General features: G+C 45.0%; 2 protein-coding genes across 5 annotated transcripts in view; one reads left to right on the top strand and one right to left on the bottom strand.

Moving 5' to 3' along the window:
- Nucleotides 1-1,975: 1,975 nt before the first annotated feature.
- On the top strand, nucleotides 1,976-14,630 carry NR2C2AP (nuclear receptor 2C2 associated protein). 3 transcript variants are annotated; one of them, XM_060275417.2, is made up of 7 exons: nucleotides 1,976-2,178; nucleotides 5,173-5,264; nucleotides 6,742-6,873; nucleotides 8,024-8,114; nucleotides 10,204-10,309; nucleotides 10,875-10,942; nucleotides 11,042-11,922. In XM_060275417.2, exons 3-7 carry the CDS (start codon nucleotides 6,833-6,835, stop codon nucleotides 11,156-11,158), a joined length of 423 nt encoding a protein of 140 aa, XP_060131400.1. In that variant the 5' UTR covers nucleotides 1,976-2,178; nucleotides 5,173-5,264; nucleotides 6,742-6,832; the 3' UTR covers nucleotides 11,159-11,922. The 3 variants fall into 3 exon arrangements, with proteins under 3 accessions (XP_060131400.1, XP_034975295.2, XP_088529033.1); XM_035119404.3 differs by lacking the exon at nucleotides 5,173-5,264 and having other exon boundaries at nucleotides 2,041-2,178; nucleotides 11,042-11,416; XM_088672907.1 differs by lacking the exons at nucleotides 5,173-5,264; nucleotides 10,875-10,942; nucleotides 11,042-11,922 and adding an exon at nucleotides 14,407-14,630 and having other exon boundaries at nucleotides 2,041-2,178.
- The window catches only part of RFXANK (regulatory factor X associated ankyrin containing protein), an 11,351-nt gene continuing 8,052 nt past the window's right edge, over nucleotides 13,083-16,381 (bottom strand). For both annotated transcript variants that reach the window (XM_060275420.2, XM_035120465.3), the window contains exons 8-9: nucleotides 15,168-15,248; nucleotides 13,083-13,934 (exon numbers count right to left, since the gene is read on the bottom strand). In XM_060275420.2, the coding sequence (XP_060131403.1) occupies nucleotides 13,876-13,934; nucleotides 15,168-15,248 (140 nt within the window). In that variant the 3' untranslated portion in view covers nucleotides 13,083-13,875. The remainder of the gene's footprint in view (nucleotides 13,935-15,167; nucleotides 15,249-16,381) is intronic.

The following is a 16,381-nucleotide window of genomic DNA, read 5'->3' as shown; positions in this document are numbered from 1 at the left end:
TGTTGACAAGCTGGAAGGTGTGCAGAGAGAAGGGTGTCCAAGATGATCAAGGGACTGCAAACCAAGCCTTATGAGGAATGGTTGAAGGAGCTGGGGGTGTTTTAGCCTTGGAAAGAGGAGACTGAGAGGAGATATGATAGCCACCTTCAAATAGCTCAAGGGCTGTCACATGGAAGAGGGAGCCAGCTTGTTTTCTCCTGCTCTGGAGAGCAGGACTCGAACCCATGACTTCAAATTACAAGAAAGGAGATTCTGAATCAACACCAGGAGAAACTTTCTGACAGGAAGAGCTGTTTGACAGTGAAATGGGCTACCTCAGGAGGTGGGGGGCTCTCCATCTGTCATGGCTGCTTTAGCATTTCAGGAGGTTAGACTAGATGACTCTTGGGGTAACTTGCAACTCTACAGTTCTATGATTCTAAAGTACAGAGGAACACAAGCCCATTTGTGCTACATAGAACTTTGTGCGGTATTTTCATTCTAATTCATTCTGATGTTATAGCTGGCTACATTTTCCTATAAGTAAATCTGTGGGAAGCGGAAAGGTAGAGTTTGAAATAAATTATTCCCTATTCTGTCTCCCTCACAGACCATTCAGCTTGAGACCAAGGTGGCTGGCGCCAGACAGAGAAAAACTGTAATCTGAGCAGGGAGGCGACAGGAGGGCTGCAAGTATCGTTTATGGTGTGAGGCTTGAAATGGGACAAAGGGGTGATAGGGGCCACTGACAGGTGAGCTGGGCCTGGCAGGGATGAGAGGCGTGGAGAGCTCAGGGCAGGCAAAAGGGAATCATCACAAACTTTTATTGCACCAGCTGAAGGCCACGCCATCATCCAAAAACAAGGCAGGCAAAAGGTGAATTGGGGGAAATCCTACATCCAACAACTGGATCCTATTGTATTGTATTGTATTGTATTGTATTGTATTGTATTGTTTGTATACCACCCTTCATTCTAAAAATATTACTATTACCATTGTTATTATTCAAACTAACGGAAGCCTTAGCTGAGATTCCTGCATTGAAGGGGGCTGGAGAAGCCCAGCCAGATAGGTGAGTAAAAATGTTGTTGTTGTTGTTGTTGTTGTTGTTGTTGTTACTACTATTGATCATGATGGCAGCGAACTGGAGTCAAGAACAAAGAAAATGGCTTCTAAAGCAGTATACCAACTTTTGGGCCACTCTGTATAAGTTGGTGGCCGCCCTTGCCTACTGTGGCGGAGAGTTCCGCAGTATAACAATACGATGCTGCATGAAGACTGCATCTAAATACAATCATACTTCGGTTTAAGTACGCTTCGGTTTAAGTACTTTCAGTTTAAGTACTCCGCGGACCCGTCTGGAACGGATCAATCCACTTTCCATTACTTTCAATGGGAAAGTTCACTTCAGGTTAAGTACAGACCTCCGGAACCAATTGTGTACTTAAACCGAGGTACCACTTACAGGTAGGTAGCTGTGTTGGTCTGACGCAGTCAAAACAAAATAAAAAAATCCTTCCAGTAGCACCTTAGAGACCAACTAAGTTTTTCATAGGTATGTCATAGTTATGAGCTTTCGTGTGCACGGTATCTGAAGAAGCGTGCATACACACGAAAGCTCATACCTATGACAAACTTAGTTGGTCTCTAAGCTGCTACTGGAAGGATTTTTTTATTTTGTTTTGTTTTGTAAGTGCATCTCATAGACCCACTTGTGAACACCATCAGGCACCTCGCAGGATCGGGCCAAAGTCTGTAATCCCAGCACCCTCCGTAAGAAGGAACCCCCAGAAGCAAGACCTCCTCTCTCTATATACTGTATATATATTTAAAAACCCAACATTTTATTTTAAATCCGCTCCCCCGCCTTCCTTTCGAGCCGCGCTCTTCTACCGCCGCCTAGTGGCCAAGATAAGGTTAGGTCAAACTTGGATATTTATTTATTTATTCGTTTTTAACTGAGCTTGCAATCTGGTCCCTTTAAGAATTGCCACCGGGAGCAGGAAGCAGGAAGCACGTGGAGCGAGAGAGCAATTTCCTCCTCGGTTCTCCTCTAGTCGCTTTTCAATCGCAGCTGCGCTTCTTCTGCTTCTTTGACAGAATATACGCGATAGAGGTTATATTTGCAGCAAGAAGCAGTGCGGATGGCTTCTTAGATCCACGCGTCGTACAGCTTCTCTCCCAAATCATCTTTCGCAGGTTGGTATAGGGGAGGAAGGCTGCCGATGTTTGCTTTAACCCCCCTGCTCCTCCTCCGCCTTTCCTTTTCTGCCTTATTCTTGCACCAGCTTTCTCCGCTGCAAACCGGGCAGCGCGGGGAGGGTCTGGCAGATTCCTGGCAAATTAAGTGGCTGTTAAATAGGCCATAGGAACAGATCCAGGACGTGTTTTTGTGTGTGTGTGCGTTTGTGCTTTTTTCCTGGTACGTTGGCAACCCCTTAGATTGGGAAGGAGAGGTTGCAAAAACGAGCGGGCTCTACTTTTGGCACCCCATTAATCCCAGGTTTGCGTGTGCTGGTGTAGTTTTGAAAAGACATTTGCAAAGAGAAGTTTTGGGGGGGGGGTAGTTTCATAAGTTGTGTGGCTTTGTTTCTCAATTTGATCCTCTTTTTATAGGTATCGCGGTATTTTACTGATTGTGACTTGCAGTTATTTTTTATTGATCATAGTAATTATTTACTGCAATTGTTCAGAGTGAATTTCTATTTAATTATCATTTGCTGATGTGTTATTGAGTACTATTATATTCTAATCAATTATTGATCACTATGTTATTTGATATAAGTCGTTGTATTTTAAAGTTACACTTTATTATGACTTTTGTGCTGTACAGTATCAGATTATTATAAGGTGTGTGTTCTTTGTGGTATACAGTACAGTGGTACCTCTGTTTATGAACACAATTGGTTCCGGAAGTCTGTTCATAAACTGAAGCGTTCATAAACTGAAGCGAACTTTCCCACTGAAAGTAATGGAAAGTGGATTAATTCGTTCCAGACGGTCCGCGGAGTAACCGTTCATAAACTGAAGCGAACTTTCCCATTAAAAGTAATGGAAAGTGAATTAATCCGTTCCAGATGGGTCCGCGGCGTTCATAAACCGAAAATTCATAAACCGAGGTGTTCATAAACCGAGGTTCCACTGTATTTTGTTGCTGTAAACTGCAATATAGAAAAGGGGGTATACAAATTAAAAGTGAAATGAAATATGGGAACCTGCCTTATTGCTGATCCAACTACGGTAGTTCAGTATTGTCTGTACAGAGAGCAGATGCTCTAAAGCAGGGGTCCCCAAACTAAGGCCTGGGGGCCGGATGCAGCCCAATTGCCTTCTTTATCCGGCCTGCGGACGGTCCGGGAGTCAGCATGTTTTTACAAGAGTAGAATGTGTCCTTTATTTAAAACGAATCTCTGGGTTATTTGTGGAGCCTGCCTGATGTTCTTACATGAGTAGAATGTGTCCTTTTATTTAAAATGCATCTCTGGGTTATTTGTGGGTCATAGGAATTCGTTCTTTTTCCCCCTTAAAAATACAGTGGAACCTTGGTTTATGAACACCTCGGTTTACGAATTTTCGGTTTACAAACGCCGCGGACCCATCTAGAACGGATTAATTCACTTTCCATTACTTTCAAGGGGAAAGTTCGCTTCAGTTTATGAACGCTTCAGTTTAAGTACCCCGCGGACCGTCTGGAACAGATTAATCCACTTTCCATTACTTTCAATGGGAAAGTTCGCTTCAGTTTATGAACGCTTCAGTTTATGAACAGACTTCCGGAACCAAGGTACCACTGTATAGTCCGGCCCCCCACAATGTCTGCTGAAAAAGTTTGCTGACCCCTGATCTAGACTGTGGGTAGGCAAACTAAGGCCCGGGGCCCGGATCTGGCCCAATCACCTTCTCAATCCGGCCTGCGGACGGTCCAGGAATCAGTGTGTTTTTTCATGAGTAGAATGTGTGCTTTTATTTAAAATGCATCTCTGGGTTATTTGTGGGGCATAGGAATTCGTTCTCCCCCCCCTTCAAAATATAGTCTGGCCCCCCACAAGGTCTGAGAGACAGTGGACCGGCCCCCTGCTGAAAACGTTTGCTGACCCCTGCGGTCTAAAGTAAACCAGGGTTTGCCCAAACTTGGTTCTCCAGCTGTTTTGGGACTACAACTCCCATCATCCCTAGTTAACAGGACCAACGGTCAGGGAATTGTAGTGCAAAAAAAAAAATTCTGAGACACAGGTTTGGGAAACCTTGGACTGGACCAGGCATCCCTAAACTTCGTCCCTCCAGATGTTTTGGACTACAGTTCCCATCTTCCCCGACCACTGGTCCTGTTAGCTAGGGATCATGGGAGTTGTAGGCCAAAACATCTGGAGGGCCGCAGTTTGGAGATGCCTGGTCTAGACAGTGCTGCGGTACTAAGGAGCTGGAAAAGAGGCACAGATTTCAAAAGGGGACATGATGTTGGCATCCATTTCTCCCCCCTCCAATGGAATGTGCCCCAGGGGGGTGGGGTTGAAGCCAAACACCAAAGTCACCTCCCCGGGGCGTAAGCCTGGGCCGTGTGTCTGGAGGTCCTGGGCTGCCCAGAGGACAAGACAATCTCGGCCTTGCTGAGAGGGGTCCAAAGGAAAGCAGAGCAAGCGGCCAGATTGTTGTCAGCTCAAAGCTGGAAAGGAGATAAAATTCCGTCAATTCAAGATTGGCATATCAAATTGGCAGAGTTCATGAATCTAGCAAGATTAACAGCAATAATTAGAAAAAGTCCCTAAGCAAAAATTGAAAAAGGAATGGAGATTATGTAGAGCAGTGTTTCCCAACCAGTGTGCCTCCAGATGTTTTGGGACTACAACTCCCATCATCCCTAGCTAGCAAGACCAGTGGTCAGGAATGATGGGAGTTGTAGTCCCAAAACATCTGGAGGCACACTGGTTGGGAAACACTGATGTAGAGGATTATTTTTGTAATGAGAGTATAAATTCAAAATGGGTGATTTGCTTTGGTTAGTTCACACAAGTTTTGGGGTATATAATGAGGATAAGGAGAAATTGAGATAGGGAATAAGGAATTAAATCTGTTAGGAAGAAGCATAGTGGAGTTTATTTGTAAAGAGGGAACTGATATGGAAGTGCTGGGAAGTTTATTTTGTGTTTTATGTTGTTTTGTTTTTGTTTATTGTTCTCTTCTGTTCTTTTACAGTATATTCCTGCGTATAAGACTACTTTTTAACCCAGGAAAATCTTCTCAAAAGTCAGGGGTCGTCTTATACGGCGGGTCGTATTTCTTATACGGTGAGTATATCCCAAACTCTATATTTTAACTGGAAAAGTTGGGGGTCGTCTTATACGCCCAGTCGTCTTATACGCCGGAATATATGGGTTTTTTCTTCCCCCCCCCTTTCCTTTCTGTATAAGTTTGTATACGTTCAATAATTTGGGTATTTTTGGTGTACTTTGTGTGGTATGTTGATTTATGTTGATTTTATGTTGAATAAGAAATAAAGATATTTTAAAACTTTTTTTTTTTAAAGAAAAAGGAAAGCAGAACAAGACGTTTGGCACCAGCTTGGCTGCAGGAGTTGCTTGAAGGAGGCAGACAAGGCACCCTCCAACTGCTTTAGGGACTCCATTCTGAATTTGTGTAGGGTTTACTCCTGAGCCTTTTCTTCTACCAAAGATGTCCAGTAAAGCAATGGAGGTTTAGGGTCAGAGTTTTCCATCTATATGGATGGGCTCCCTTCCCAGGTGGATGACCCCCACCTGCCCTCACTTCTCTCTACATCAAGGCATCCCCAAACTAGGCCCTCCAGATGTTTTGGGACTACAACTCCCATCATCCCTAGCTAACAGGACCAGTGGTCAGGGATGATGGGAATTGTAGTCCCAAAACATCTGGAGGGCCGAGTTTGGGGGTGCCTCCTCTTCTCCATCAAGGGCAGAAACCGCCTTCTTGACTTGCCGGACCCCCTCTTGGTCTCCGCTCAATCTTTCAGAGCCTGTCTTCGCTCGCCTCGCCTGGTTTAGCCGGCCAGTGGGGACAAGGAAAAAGGAGAAATACAAGTTTTTGTTGAACATGATTTACATGCTGCTCTCAGGTAGGAAGTTCTGTTCGAAATACAGTTGTACCTTGAATCCCAAACGCCTTGGTACTCGGACGTTTTGGCTCCTGAACGCCGCAAACCCAGAAGGGATTGTTCCGGTTTGCAAACTATTTTTGGAAGCTGAACGTCCGATGGGGCTTCCGGTTGCCTTCAAGAGCTTCCTGCAGCCAATCTGAAGCTGCAATTTGGTTTCTGGACGTTTTAGAAGTCAAACGGACTTCTAGAACGGATTCCATTCGACTTCCAAGGTAGGACTGTAAAGGTGGGAGTGCCTCTTTCAGACGCGGTGGGAGCATGCCTTTTCTTCAATCAGGGGTTACAAATACCTGCAGGGACTCCTCCCGATTTTGCTCTGAACTCCAGCTGCCACCATTATCGCTGACTACTGGACACACAGGTCTCTGGGAGTCGGAGCCTGGCTACGTGCCCAGATTTTGCACCCTCTAGAGCAGGCGTCCCCAAACTTCGGCCCTCCAGATGTTTTTGACTACAATTCCCATCTTCCCCGACCACTGGTCCTGTTAGCTAGGGATCATGGGAGTTGTAGGCCAAAACATCTGGAGGGCCGCAGTTTGGGGATGCCTGCTCTAGAGGTTGGCAGTCTCATTCCCAAAACGATTAACTGGCTCTCTCCAAGGCTTAATTCCATCTTGGTTCTCCTTTAACAGGTAGCTGTGGCAGGAGGAACGCAGGCACACACCTGTTGGATTTCTGCCTGCATCTCGGTCTGTACATTCCTGCACTTGGGACGGTGTCACAATGGCAGCGACATCCTTGATTTGTTCCGGGACGGTGAGCAGGTGAGAGATTTTTTTGCCGTCCTCGAAGATGCAAATTGAAGAACTGAATGCAGGTTGGAATGATCATTATAGCAGAAGTAATTGTCAGCAATAGCAACATGATAGTGATAGTAATTTCTATAGTGTGACTTCAGATAACTCAGTTAGTGAAGCATGGGATTCTTATTCTCGGGGTCATGGGTTCAAGTCCCGTGTTGGGCAAAAATGTTGCAGGGGGTTGGACTAGATGGCCCTTGGGGTCCCTTCTAATCCTATGATTCACCTCTAAAATACAAGATGCCGAAAGGCACTTTGGGCTTTTTGATGCTCTTTAAATTCAGTGTGGATGGAATAGATCATTTTGTGGACTCGCCTTGCCCCATATGTGCCTTGTATTTCTTGTAAGAAATTGATATTTCAGCAGAGTTGCACCCAAACTTTGGAACTCACTGCCTATTGACGGGGAGGTGCCTTCACTGTATTATTTTCACTGCCTACTAAGAACATTCTTGTTTAGTCAAACCTGTCCAGCTATGTAGAATCTGCCAAGTTTTCATCCAGTTTTATATTACTGTTTATTTTAATTGTCTTTTAAAAATACTTTAACTGTCTGTTTTCGATAATTTCAACTTCTGATATACCTGTTCAGAGGTTCTGTTACAATGAAATGCCGTAGAAATTTTGTTAAGTGAATAGAATCAATGTTTGGCTTGCTGCAAAATCCCAATGTTCTTGTTGGGGACCTGCAATGCCTGAGTTCAAATCTCTCACCCTCTACTCAGCCATGAAGCTCCCTGGGTGGCCTTGTGAGCCAGTCACAGTCAGCTTGACCTACCTCATAGGGTTGTTGTAAAGATAGAAAAACGGGAGGGGAACCTCGTGTGCCACCTCGAACTCTGCGAAGGAAAGGTTGGATGCTAATGTACTAATAAACTTTTAAAATGTCTTGTTTAGTATATCTTTTCATCCCATTTTCCTTCCATATGTGTTTTGAGGTGGCTTATGGGATAGTTAAAAAAAAAACACCATAAACTTGCTTAGTTTTCTTTTTCCTCCCCCTGCTTCTCCCTCCTCCTAAGCGGGTTGGGCTTCATGACCTTGTGGGGTGCCTCCCATCTCTTAATGGCTTCTGAGAAAGCCCGTCTGCAGTGCTTTTGTGCATTTTTTGCAGGGTCAGCTCCGTGCTCAACCGAGACGTGAAGCAGTTTGGGAAGAAGTTTATGTTTGATGGGAATGAGGAGACTTGCTGGAACTCAGATCAGGTGAGATGCAAGAGAAAAACCGCAGTGCTGGCAAAATAATCCCTATCTTATTTATTTATTGGAGATAGCTTTTTATTGCGCTTTCAGCAGTGACATTCTTACTGTCACGGAGCTGGAGTGCTCGGTCTTCCTCAACAACGCTCCTGCAAGGCAGGCTGATCTTCACATTGTCCCTATTATTATTATTTTGGTCGGGGATTTTTTTTATTGAAGTTTCCACATTACAATACTGTAAAATAAACAAACTAATGTACAGTAAAGAAAGAGTAGAAAGAAGCTAAAGAAAGAAGAAACAGAAAAAAACAACTGCAAATCGCTCTCTACTCACTTTCTTAACTTTCATCCCTTGCCGTCCCCTGTAGAAATTAATTATTTCTAAAGGTTTTGAATTGTTTTTCACTGTTAATTTCATTTTTCTTCGCATGATTTTTAAAAAAATAATCAAGCTGTATATAATTTTTAGGAAATAACAGACATAAATAATTGCGTCTCGTCCCAGCTCAGACTAACTCATCCATCAAGCCCAGTAATATCTACTAAAGGAAGGAACTAGTCCTCATGGTTCAAAATAAAAGGGCTGGCCAAGATCATGGCCACTGGTCCCGTCACCTCCTGGCAAATAGAAGGGGAAGAAATGGAGGCAGTGAGAGATTTTACTTTCTTGGGCTCCTTGATCACTGCAGATGGTGACAGCAGTCACGAAATTAAAAAACGCCTGCTTCTTAAGAGAAAAGCAATGACAAACCTAGACAGCATCTTAAAAAGCAGAGACATCACCTTGCCTACAAAGGTCCGTATAGTTAAAGCTATGGTTTCCCCAGTAGTGATGTATGGAAGTGAGAGCTGGACCATAAAGAAGGCTGATCGCCGAAGAATGGATGCTTTTGAATTATGGTGCTGGAGGAGACTCTTGAGAGTCCCATGGACTGCAAGAAGATCAAACCTATCCATTCTTAAGGAAATCATCCCTGAGTGCTCACTGGAAGGACAGATCCTGAAGCTGAGGCTCCAATACTTTGGCCACCTCATGAGAAGAGAAGACTCCCTGGAAAAGACCCTGATGTTGGGAAAGATGGAGGGCACTAGGAGAAGGGGACGACAGAGGACAAGATGGTTGGACAGTGTTCTCAAAGCTACCAACATGAGTTTGACCAAACTGCGGGAGGCAGTGGAAGACAGGAGTGCCTGGCATGGTATGGTCCATGGGGTCACGAAGAGTTGGACATGACGAAACGACTAAACAACAACAACAACATAGGAACTCATTATCCCAGCTCAAACTAACATCACCCATCGAGCCAGTGTTGTTCTTTAGGGTCCTCTGCAGAGGGAAGCCATTCACAGAATCATAGAGCTGCAGAGTTGGAAGGGACCCTGAGGGTCATCTTGTCCAGCCCTCTGCGATGCAGGAATATTTTGCCCAACATGGGACTCCAACCCACAACCCTGAGATTAAGAGTCTCATGCTCAGCTGACTGGGCTATCCAAGCATCTCTCGTGACACAAAGCAGGAGCTGAGCCTGAAGATTTCACTTGCAAGCTGAACTCCAGCTTCGTTAACGTGGTCCTGAAATTCTGGGTCTGCACCCCCAACCTCATGCTGAAATTTAGTGCTAGATTTGTGCTGCGAACCCCGCATTTCATGCCACCACCACCCCTCCAAACTGTGGAATAGACACAACAAACTGGGGTCACAAATTAATGCCAAAAAAATCCAACCTTGTCCGATTCTCTCCAAACAGGTGCCAAAGTTTGGAGCTTGTTTTGTGCCCCCCCCCAACAGAATAATTGTCACTCAATTGCCATAGGGCAATTACTCAGTTGGGGGGACATGAAACGAGGGGTTCGTGGCATAAAGCAAGCACTAAACTTTGATATCAGTTTGGGAGCGTCCAGAGTTTTAGGGTCATGTGTTGATGAAGCTCTGGACTCCTCGTTCCCCCAGGGAATAGCTCCTTACAGTCTTTTTTGCATTGCCTGGGGGAGGGGGGTGGAAATAAAACTTTGCAGTTTGGGGTTGAAATTCCTCTCCTTGAGCCAAGTTTGTCCCTAATTGACGGCTGCTGTTGGTTTCTGCTGTTGGTCTTAGGGTGCCACCCAGTGGTTGACGCTGGAATTTCCGCAGGCCATCCGGGCATCCCAGATCCAGATCCAATTCCAGGGGGGATTTGCAAGCCAGAAGTGTGTTGTGCAAGGTAAGGACAGAGGCAGAGGCAGCAGTTGCAAGACACCTTTGTGGCTTGCTAGTAAAACTGAATGGCATAGCTGCCAAGTCTCCAGTTTTCCCTGGGAAATCCCCGTTTTTCCAGCTGTTCCTAGCTGAAAAAACGGATTTTTTTTGTTTTTTCCCGGTTTATTCTGGCGCGGTGGCCATTTTGGAACTGGGCGGAGCATGCTCAGAAGTGACTTTTGATGCTGCTTTGCCCAGTTCCAAAATGGCGGCAGCGCCAGAATAAACCGGGAAAAAACAAAAAAATGGAAAGCTCTGCTGTGGACAGTATGAGGTTGGGGGAGGTAGTAAACTTCCATTCTTTTACATAGTGTGCATGCAAGGTTTTTGCGTCAGCGTCATGGAAGTAAGTTCTTCTTCCATTCATTTATCAGTTTTTGTTGGCCGAGGGACACGGCAAGGAAGTGGTATCTGCAATACACAAAATACAACTCCAGAACCCCCCCCTGCCTTGCCTCAATTAAAGAACCGTAACCCCCCCCCCCCGTTAAATATTGCCCTTTCCACATCTCCTTTCAAATTTCTCCTAGGCTGCCAAAACGGAGGCGATCTTTCCCCGGTGGCGGAATTCTACCCTGAGGATTCCAATTCTCTGCAAATATCCTTTTTTTCCCCTTCCCTCCCAGTTCACTGGGCTGTGCGGGGGTTGGGGATGGAGTCCAGAACTTACATTTTCCTTAACTATTCTTCCCTCTACCGTTTCTCCCTCGAGGAAACTCCTCTCGACAAACTCAAGATCACCTTTGAAAACAGCACGGATTTCTTCGGACGGGTGGTTGTCTACCAGCTTGATGTCCGTGGGGTGAAACTTTGACCCTGGAAGTCCTCGTGTGACTATTTTTTTAAAAAAATTGTGTGCCTTTTTCACAACAGCCGAAACCTCACAAATCCGATTCTGCAGTTGTTCTGCATTGCTTCTGAAATGGAATTGTCTCTGCTGTTGGTTTGCAACTCGAGGACATCCCATAATTTTACTTATGGCGGGAATGCAAGTTGTAGCAGTAAAAAAGTTGAATTTAATTTTGACTGAGATGATAAATATTACTAAAGAAACAATTGTTTGCTATCCGAATTAATGCTTTTGATTATACTAATGTAGACATAATGCCCGAAGAACTGGTCTTACATATGATCTTGGCAGCTCAAATAGCAATTGCAATTCAGTGGGAAACACCCCAAAATCTTACACCTGGAGGCTTAGGGCCACTCACTCTGGAATATGGAGGAAATTTGAGTTTTCAGTGGGGACTAGAAGCTCCATGTGCTTTTTATGCGGTTTGGCATTCCTTTGTCACATGGCCATCTGCACTGCAGGGGGTTGGACTAGATGACCCATGGGACCCCTTCCAACTCTACAAATCCTGTGCTTCTATGTATGACAGGACAATCATTTTCAAGGCGACTCCTGTCACAAGTCTGGCAAATCGGAAACTAGACTTTATAACCTGAAGTTTTTCACTTGGACTTATTTCATTCTGAGTGTCAGATGCTTTTCTTTCTCACCTTTCCATTGTCGTTCATTGTTCTCTCTGTTTTTCATATGCATCACAAAATGAAATAAAGGTATCTTTGCAACAAGAGGAGCCTGGATAGCTCAGTCGGTTAAGAGCGTGGCGCTGATAATTGCCAAGGTTGCAGGCTCGATCCCCATGTAGGACAGCTGCAGGGGGTTGGACTAAATCAGGCATCCCCAAACTCGGCCCTCCAGATGTTTTGGGACTACAACTCCCATCATCCCTAGCTAACTGGACCCAGTGGTCATGGATGATGGTAATTGTAGTGCCAAAACATCTGGAGGGCCGAGTTTGGGGATGCCTGGACTAAATGGTTCCTTCCAACTCTATGATTCTATGAAGACAGTCCATAATTTCAAAAGGCATCTTCTCTTCCCAGGAGTGGCTGGCAGACTCCAAAAGATGCTGTTGGCATGTGACAGCGGCCACAATCCCAGGAATGGATTTGACTGGCCAGCTAAACCAGGTGAGGGGGAGCCAATGGACCTCAAACCCTCAGGGAGTCAGGGGCTTCCCCTGCAGGTGAAGTCAGGCTCCGTGGGGTGGAGTGACTTAGACCAAGAGGGGGTCCAACAGTCAAGGCACCGCAACACCTCAAGGGCCACCTCTTCCCATATGAACTGCCCCGGACCCTGAGATCATCCTCTGAGGCCTTTATTTGTGTCTGGACTGTGGCAACACAAGAACAGGGCCTTTTCAGTGGTGGCTCCCCATTTGTGGGATGCTCTTAGGAGCCAGGCAAAAGCATTTCTCTAGAACCAGGCTGATTTTTAGATGTTTGTGGGAGGGAGGAGTTATTGGTTTCTTTGTTATAGAGTTATAACCAGTGCGGTGCGGGGACTCGCTAAGCGGCGCCGGAAATCGCGTCAACGCAGCCGCAGAAGCGATTTCTGGTGCTGCGGACATTTTGGAAATGGGCAGCCAGCACCAGAAATCGCTTCTGCGCAGAAGCCATTTCCGGTGCTGCGCTGCCCATTTTCAAAATGTTTGCAGCGCCAGAAGTCGCTTCTGCGCAGCCGTGGACAGGCACAGAAGCCATTTCTGGTGTTCCAAACATGGGCAGCGCGGCATCGGAAATCGCTTCTGCGGCTGTGCGGCCCATGTCTGGCCCACGGGCAATAGTCGTGGGAATCCTCCGGCCCACGGGCAGAAAACGTTGCCGACGCTTGTTTTATACTGTAAACTGCTCTGTGATCCTCAGACATAGGGTGGTAAAGACATATATAACGAATAGTGAACAATAATTTATTTTGTATTTTTATGCCAAGATATTCATTCCTTTATTCAAAAAGAAAGCTCTCACAGCTGCTCACCTGGGTTCCTGGTTCGCCCTAGGCGAGCGGAAATAAGCAATCCTGTTTAAGGCAAGCACAGTGTAGCAAAGTTGCCTGCTTAGCAGTTTCAGCAAGTTTTCTAGGGACAGAATAATTTCTTCCATTAATTGGGGGCGTTCAGTTGTTGCCATTTCAAATTTTAAAAGTACAGAACATAGTCCTTTTTTTTTAAGCTCGGGAATCAGCAAAATTATCTCTCCCATCACACGCATCCCAGCTCAGAACAGTTTGCAAACGGCAGCGGGGTGCCTTCTGATTTGCAGCTTGGCTAGCTTCTGCGAGTCACCGGGAGTTCCTTTGCTTCCGGAAACTTCTCCTCTGGCTGGAGTCTGGATTTCGGGGGTTCCAGAGCAGTGGAAGTTGATAAATGAGACCTCCGGGTATAGGGCAGCATAAAAATTCAATAAATAATAAAAAAATAAGTTGATGGCAACAAGCAGTTTGGGGGGGGGTGTCTTGCCGTCAAACATAACCCCTCTAGCGCCCCCCTTTCCACGAGGGCTGTAGCGAACTTTTAAAAGCCCAGTGACTCTCAAACTTCCAACCCTGTCTCATGTGTCTCAGATCAGCCGGTCAGTGCAGAAGGGTTTACCTTGAATCCACCTTCAAAGCAGAGGGAAAATGGTGGGGGGGGGAGCAGGAAGAAGGTCCCACCCCCCCTTAGTGTGACAAGAAGTCCTGTTTCACTCAGGTTCTTTGCTCCGTAATAACTTGAGGATATGTTTTTCAATCACGTGTTGGACTAGGGAAGGGAGAGAGAAAGCAAAGAATGAATGGATGGACTTGGTTTTTTTAAAAAAAAAAAATACAGAATTCCAGTTTATATTTATCTCCTTCATTAAATTTATGCACCTGTTGATTTATTTCTTTTTTTAATAAAAAAAAAATTCAACTTACCGGTACAGGTGAAACTCGGAAAATTAGAATATCGTCGAAAAGTGCATTTATTTCAGTAATGCAACTTAAAAGGTGAAGCAAATATATGAGATAGATGCATGACATGCAAAGCATGGAATCATAGAATCGGAAGAGACCACAAGGGCCATCCAGTCCAACCCCCTGCCAAGCAGGAAACGCCATCAAAGCATTCTTGATATATGGCTGTCAAGCCTCTGCTTAAAGACCTCCAAAGGAAGGTCTTTAAGAAACCAGAAGCCTCCTTACTGGGAATAGTCGGAAACGAAATCCCCCAAAAAGATGTAATTTTCTTTCAGTATGCCACAGCAGCAGCAAGAATTTCAATAGCGAAGAATTGGAAAGCACAAGAAATACCAACTGGGGGAGAATGTCAGATGAAAATTATGGACTATATGGAACTAGCTGAACTGACCAGGAGACTCCGCGACCAGGGAGAAGAGTCGGTGGAAGAAGATTGGAAGAAATTTAAAGAATATTTAAAGAAACATATATATATAAAGAAACATATAAACATATATATATATATATAAAATTGAGATAGATTTGGAAGTAGATATAGGTTGTAGTCTTAGAAAGTTTGGGTTAAGGTTAAACAGAATATGAAGTAATATTTTAATGAATGAACAATTAGAAATATGTAAAGGAAGATATATAATATGGTTTTTAGAATTTTAAGTTAGAAGTTGCTAAAGATGAGTGACAATGAACCACAGTAAGGGGAGACTCGAGGAAGTCACCCTAAAATGGTTAAGAAAAGAATAAGAATTTAGAAGTTTATGCTTTCCCCCCTTTTTTGTTTTGTGTATTTGTGTATTGTATATTTGTGTATTTTGTACTGTACTGTGTGATGTTTTGTTTATAGTCTTTTACGTATTGATAGAAAAGCTAATAATTTTTTTTTGCAGCAGGATGGGTGAGGTCAAAGGGGACCCCCACCTTGCCCAGTCTCCTGGATGCCCCAATGGGAAGCCCCCCCCCCCACAAGCAGAAGGACCTCATAAGCACCAAGATCCCTTGACATGGGACCCTCTGGCCCCTCCCATGTTTCCGAACCCACCTTTCTTGTGTCCCAGAGCGACTGCCAGGTCCATCGGGGTGTATCCTGAATCTGCCTCGGTTGTGAGATCAGCACCATGGGCTGAGAAGAGGTGGGGGAAGACAACTATTTTATGTATTTTAGTGCTATGTTCCTTTTGTAATAAATAAATAAATATATACATTACACACATTCTTTATTAAAGTCCAAAGACCCACAAAAGCAATTGCAGCAGAAATGCGGGGGGAGGGGACATTCCTAGGCAGCCACTGTGTTTTATCCAGAGTGTGTTGATTTCTATTTCGTATTACCTCGGAGAGAAATTTTGCCACAGCCAGGGTAATATCATTTGCCTTACCCCCAAGGAGATACTTGAGATAGAAGGTTTCAGGCATAGCTACCAAGTACCCCGTTTTCCCCGGGAAACCCCCGTTTTTACTTACCTTTTCCCGGTGGTCCCCCGTATCACTTCGTCTCCCATTTTTCTCCGTTATTTTCTCCTGCCGGCGGCCATTTTTTCTGATTTGCCCTTCTATGGGCACAAAAAATGGTCACCGCCGGCTTCAAAAGCCACATCTATGCATGATCGGAAGTGCGTAGACGTGACTTCCGGTGTCGGCCATTTTTGGTGCCCATAGATGGGCGGGGTGACACCGGAAGTTGCGTTGACGCACTTCCGGTCATGCGTAGAAGCTACTTTTGAAGTCGGCGGTGGCCATTTTTGGTGCCCATAGAAGGGCAAAGCGACACCGGAAGTTATGTCGACGCAACTTCCGGTGTCACACAGCTGCCGGTCCCGGATTCTGCAGTCCGGGACTTGGAAGGTAAGGGTTTCAGGATTTCCAGGCAAGTTTGCCAATAAGGGTTTGTTTAATTGGTTCCTGCCTTGTTTACGCAGCCCACAATGTAGTAAGACATGTCCACAGGTTGCATGTGTTCACTGTATGCAATATCCCATAGCCTCTGCCTCAAGGATTTAAGGGCAAAATCATAACCCAAGAAATGTTTCATACAACAGACAGCCTGAGAACACAGGCAGAGTCTATTTTGATACAGTCTGCCAGTCAGTCTGCCATTTTGGGCTTCAGATGGGAAGAGATTTAATCTGGGTTTGGGCTAGGTGTTCACCAGTATGCGGATGACACCCAGCAATAAGTAATTGTGCTCTGTGTTATAAATCAAGCACTGCTAGGAGTTGTTTCTTTCTGTTTTTCCAATTTATTTCTTATCGATAA

Source organism: Zootoca vivipara, chromosome 6, assembly GCF_965207765.1.
Source record: "Zootoca vivipara chromosome 6, rZooViv2.hap1.1, whole genome shotgun sequence".
Taxonomy (NCBI): domain Eukaryota; kingdom Metazoa; phylum Chordata; class Lepidosauria; order Squamata; family Lacertidae; genus Zootoca; species Zootoca vivipara.
This window is presented reverse-complemented; position numbering and strand designations above follow the sequence as displayed.

What these genes read in the sequence shown, in the direction of transcription:
- NR2C2AP (XM_060275417.2), top strand. Translation starts at nt 6,833, where the DNA reads ATGGCAGCGACATCCTTGATTTGTTCCGGGACGGTGAGCAG. An exon ending in TGTTCCGGGACGGTGAGCAG is followed by an intron (nt 6,874 to 8,023) that starts GTGAGAGATTTT and finishes CATTTTTTGCAG; the next exon opens with GGTCAGCTCCGTGCTCAACC. An exon ending in AGGATTCCAATTCTCTGCAA is followed by an intron (nt 10,943 to 11,041) that starts ATATCCTTTTTT and finishes TCTTCCCTCTAC; the next exon opens with CGTTTCTCCCTCGAGGAAAC.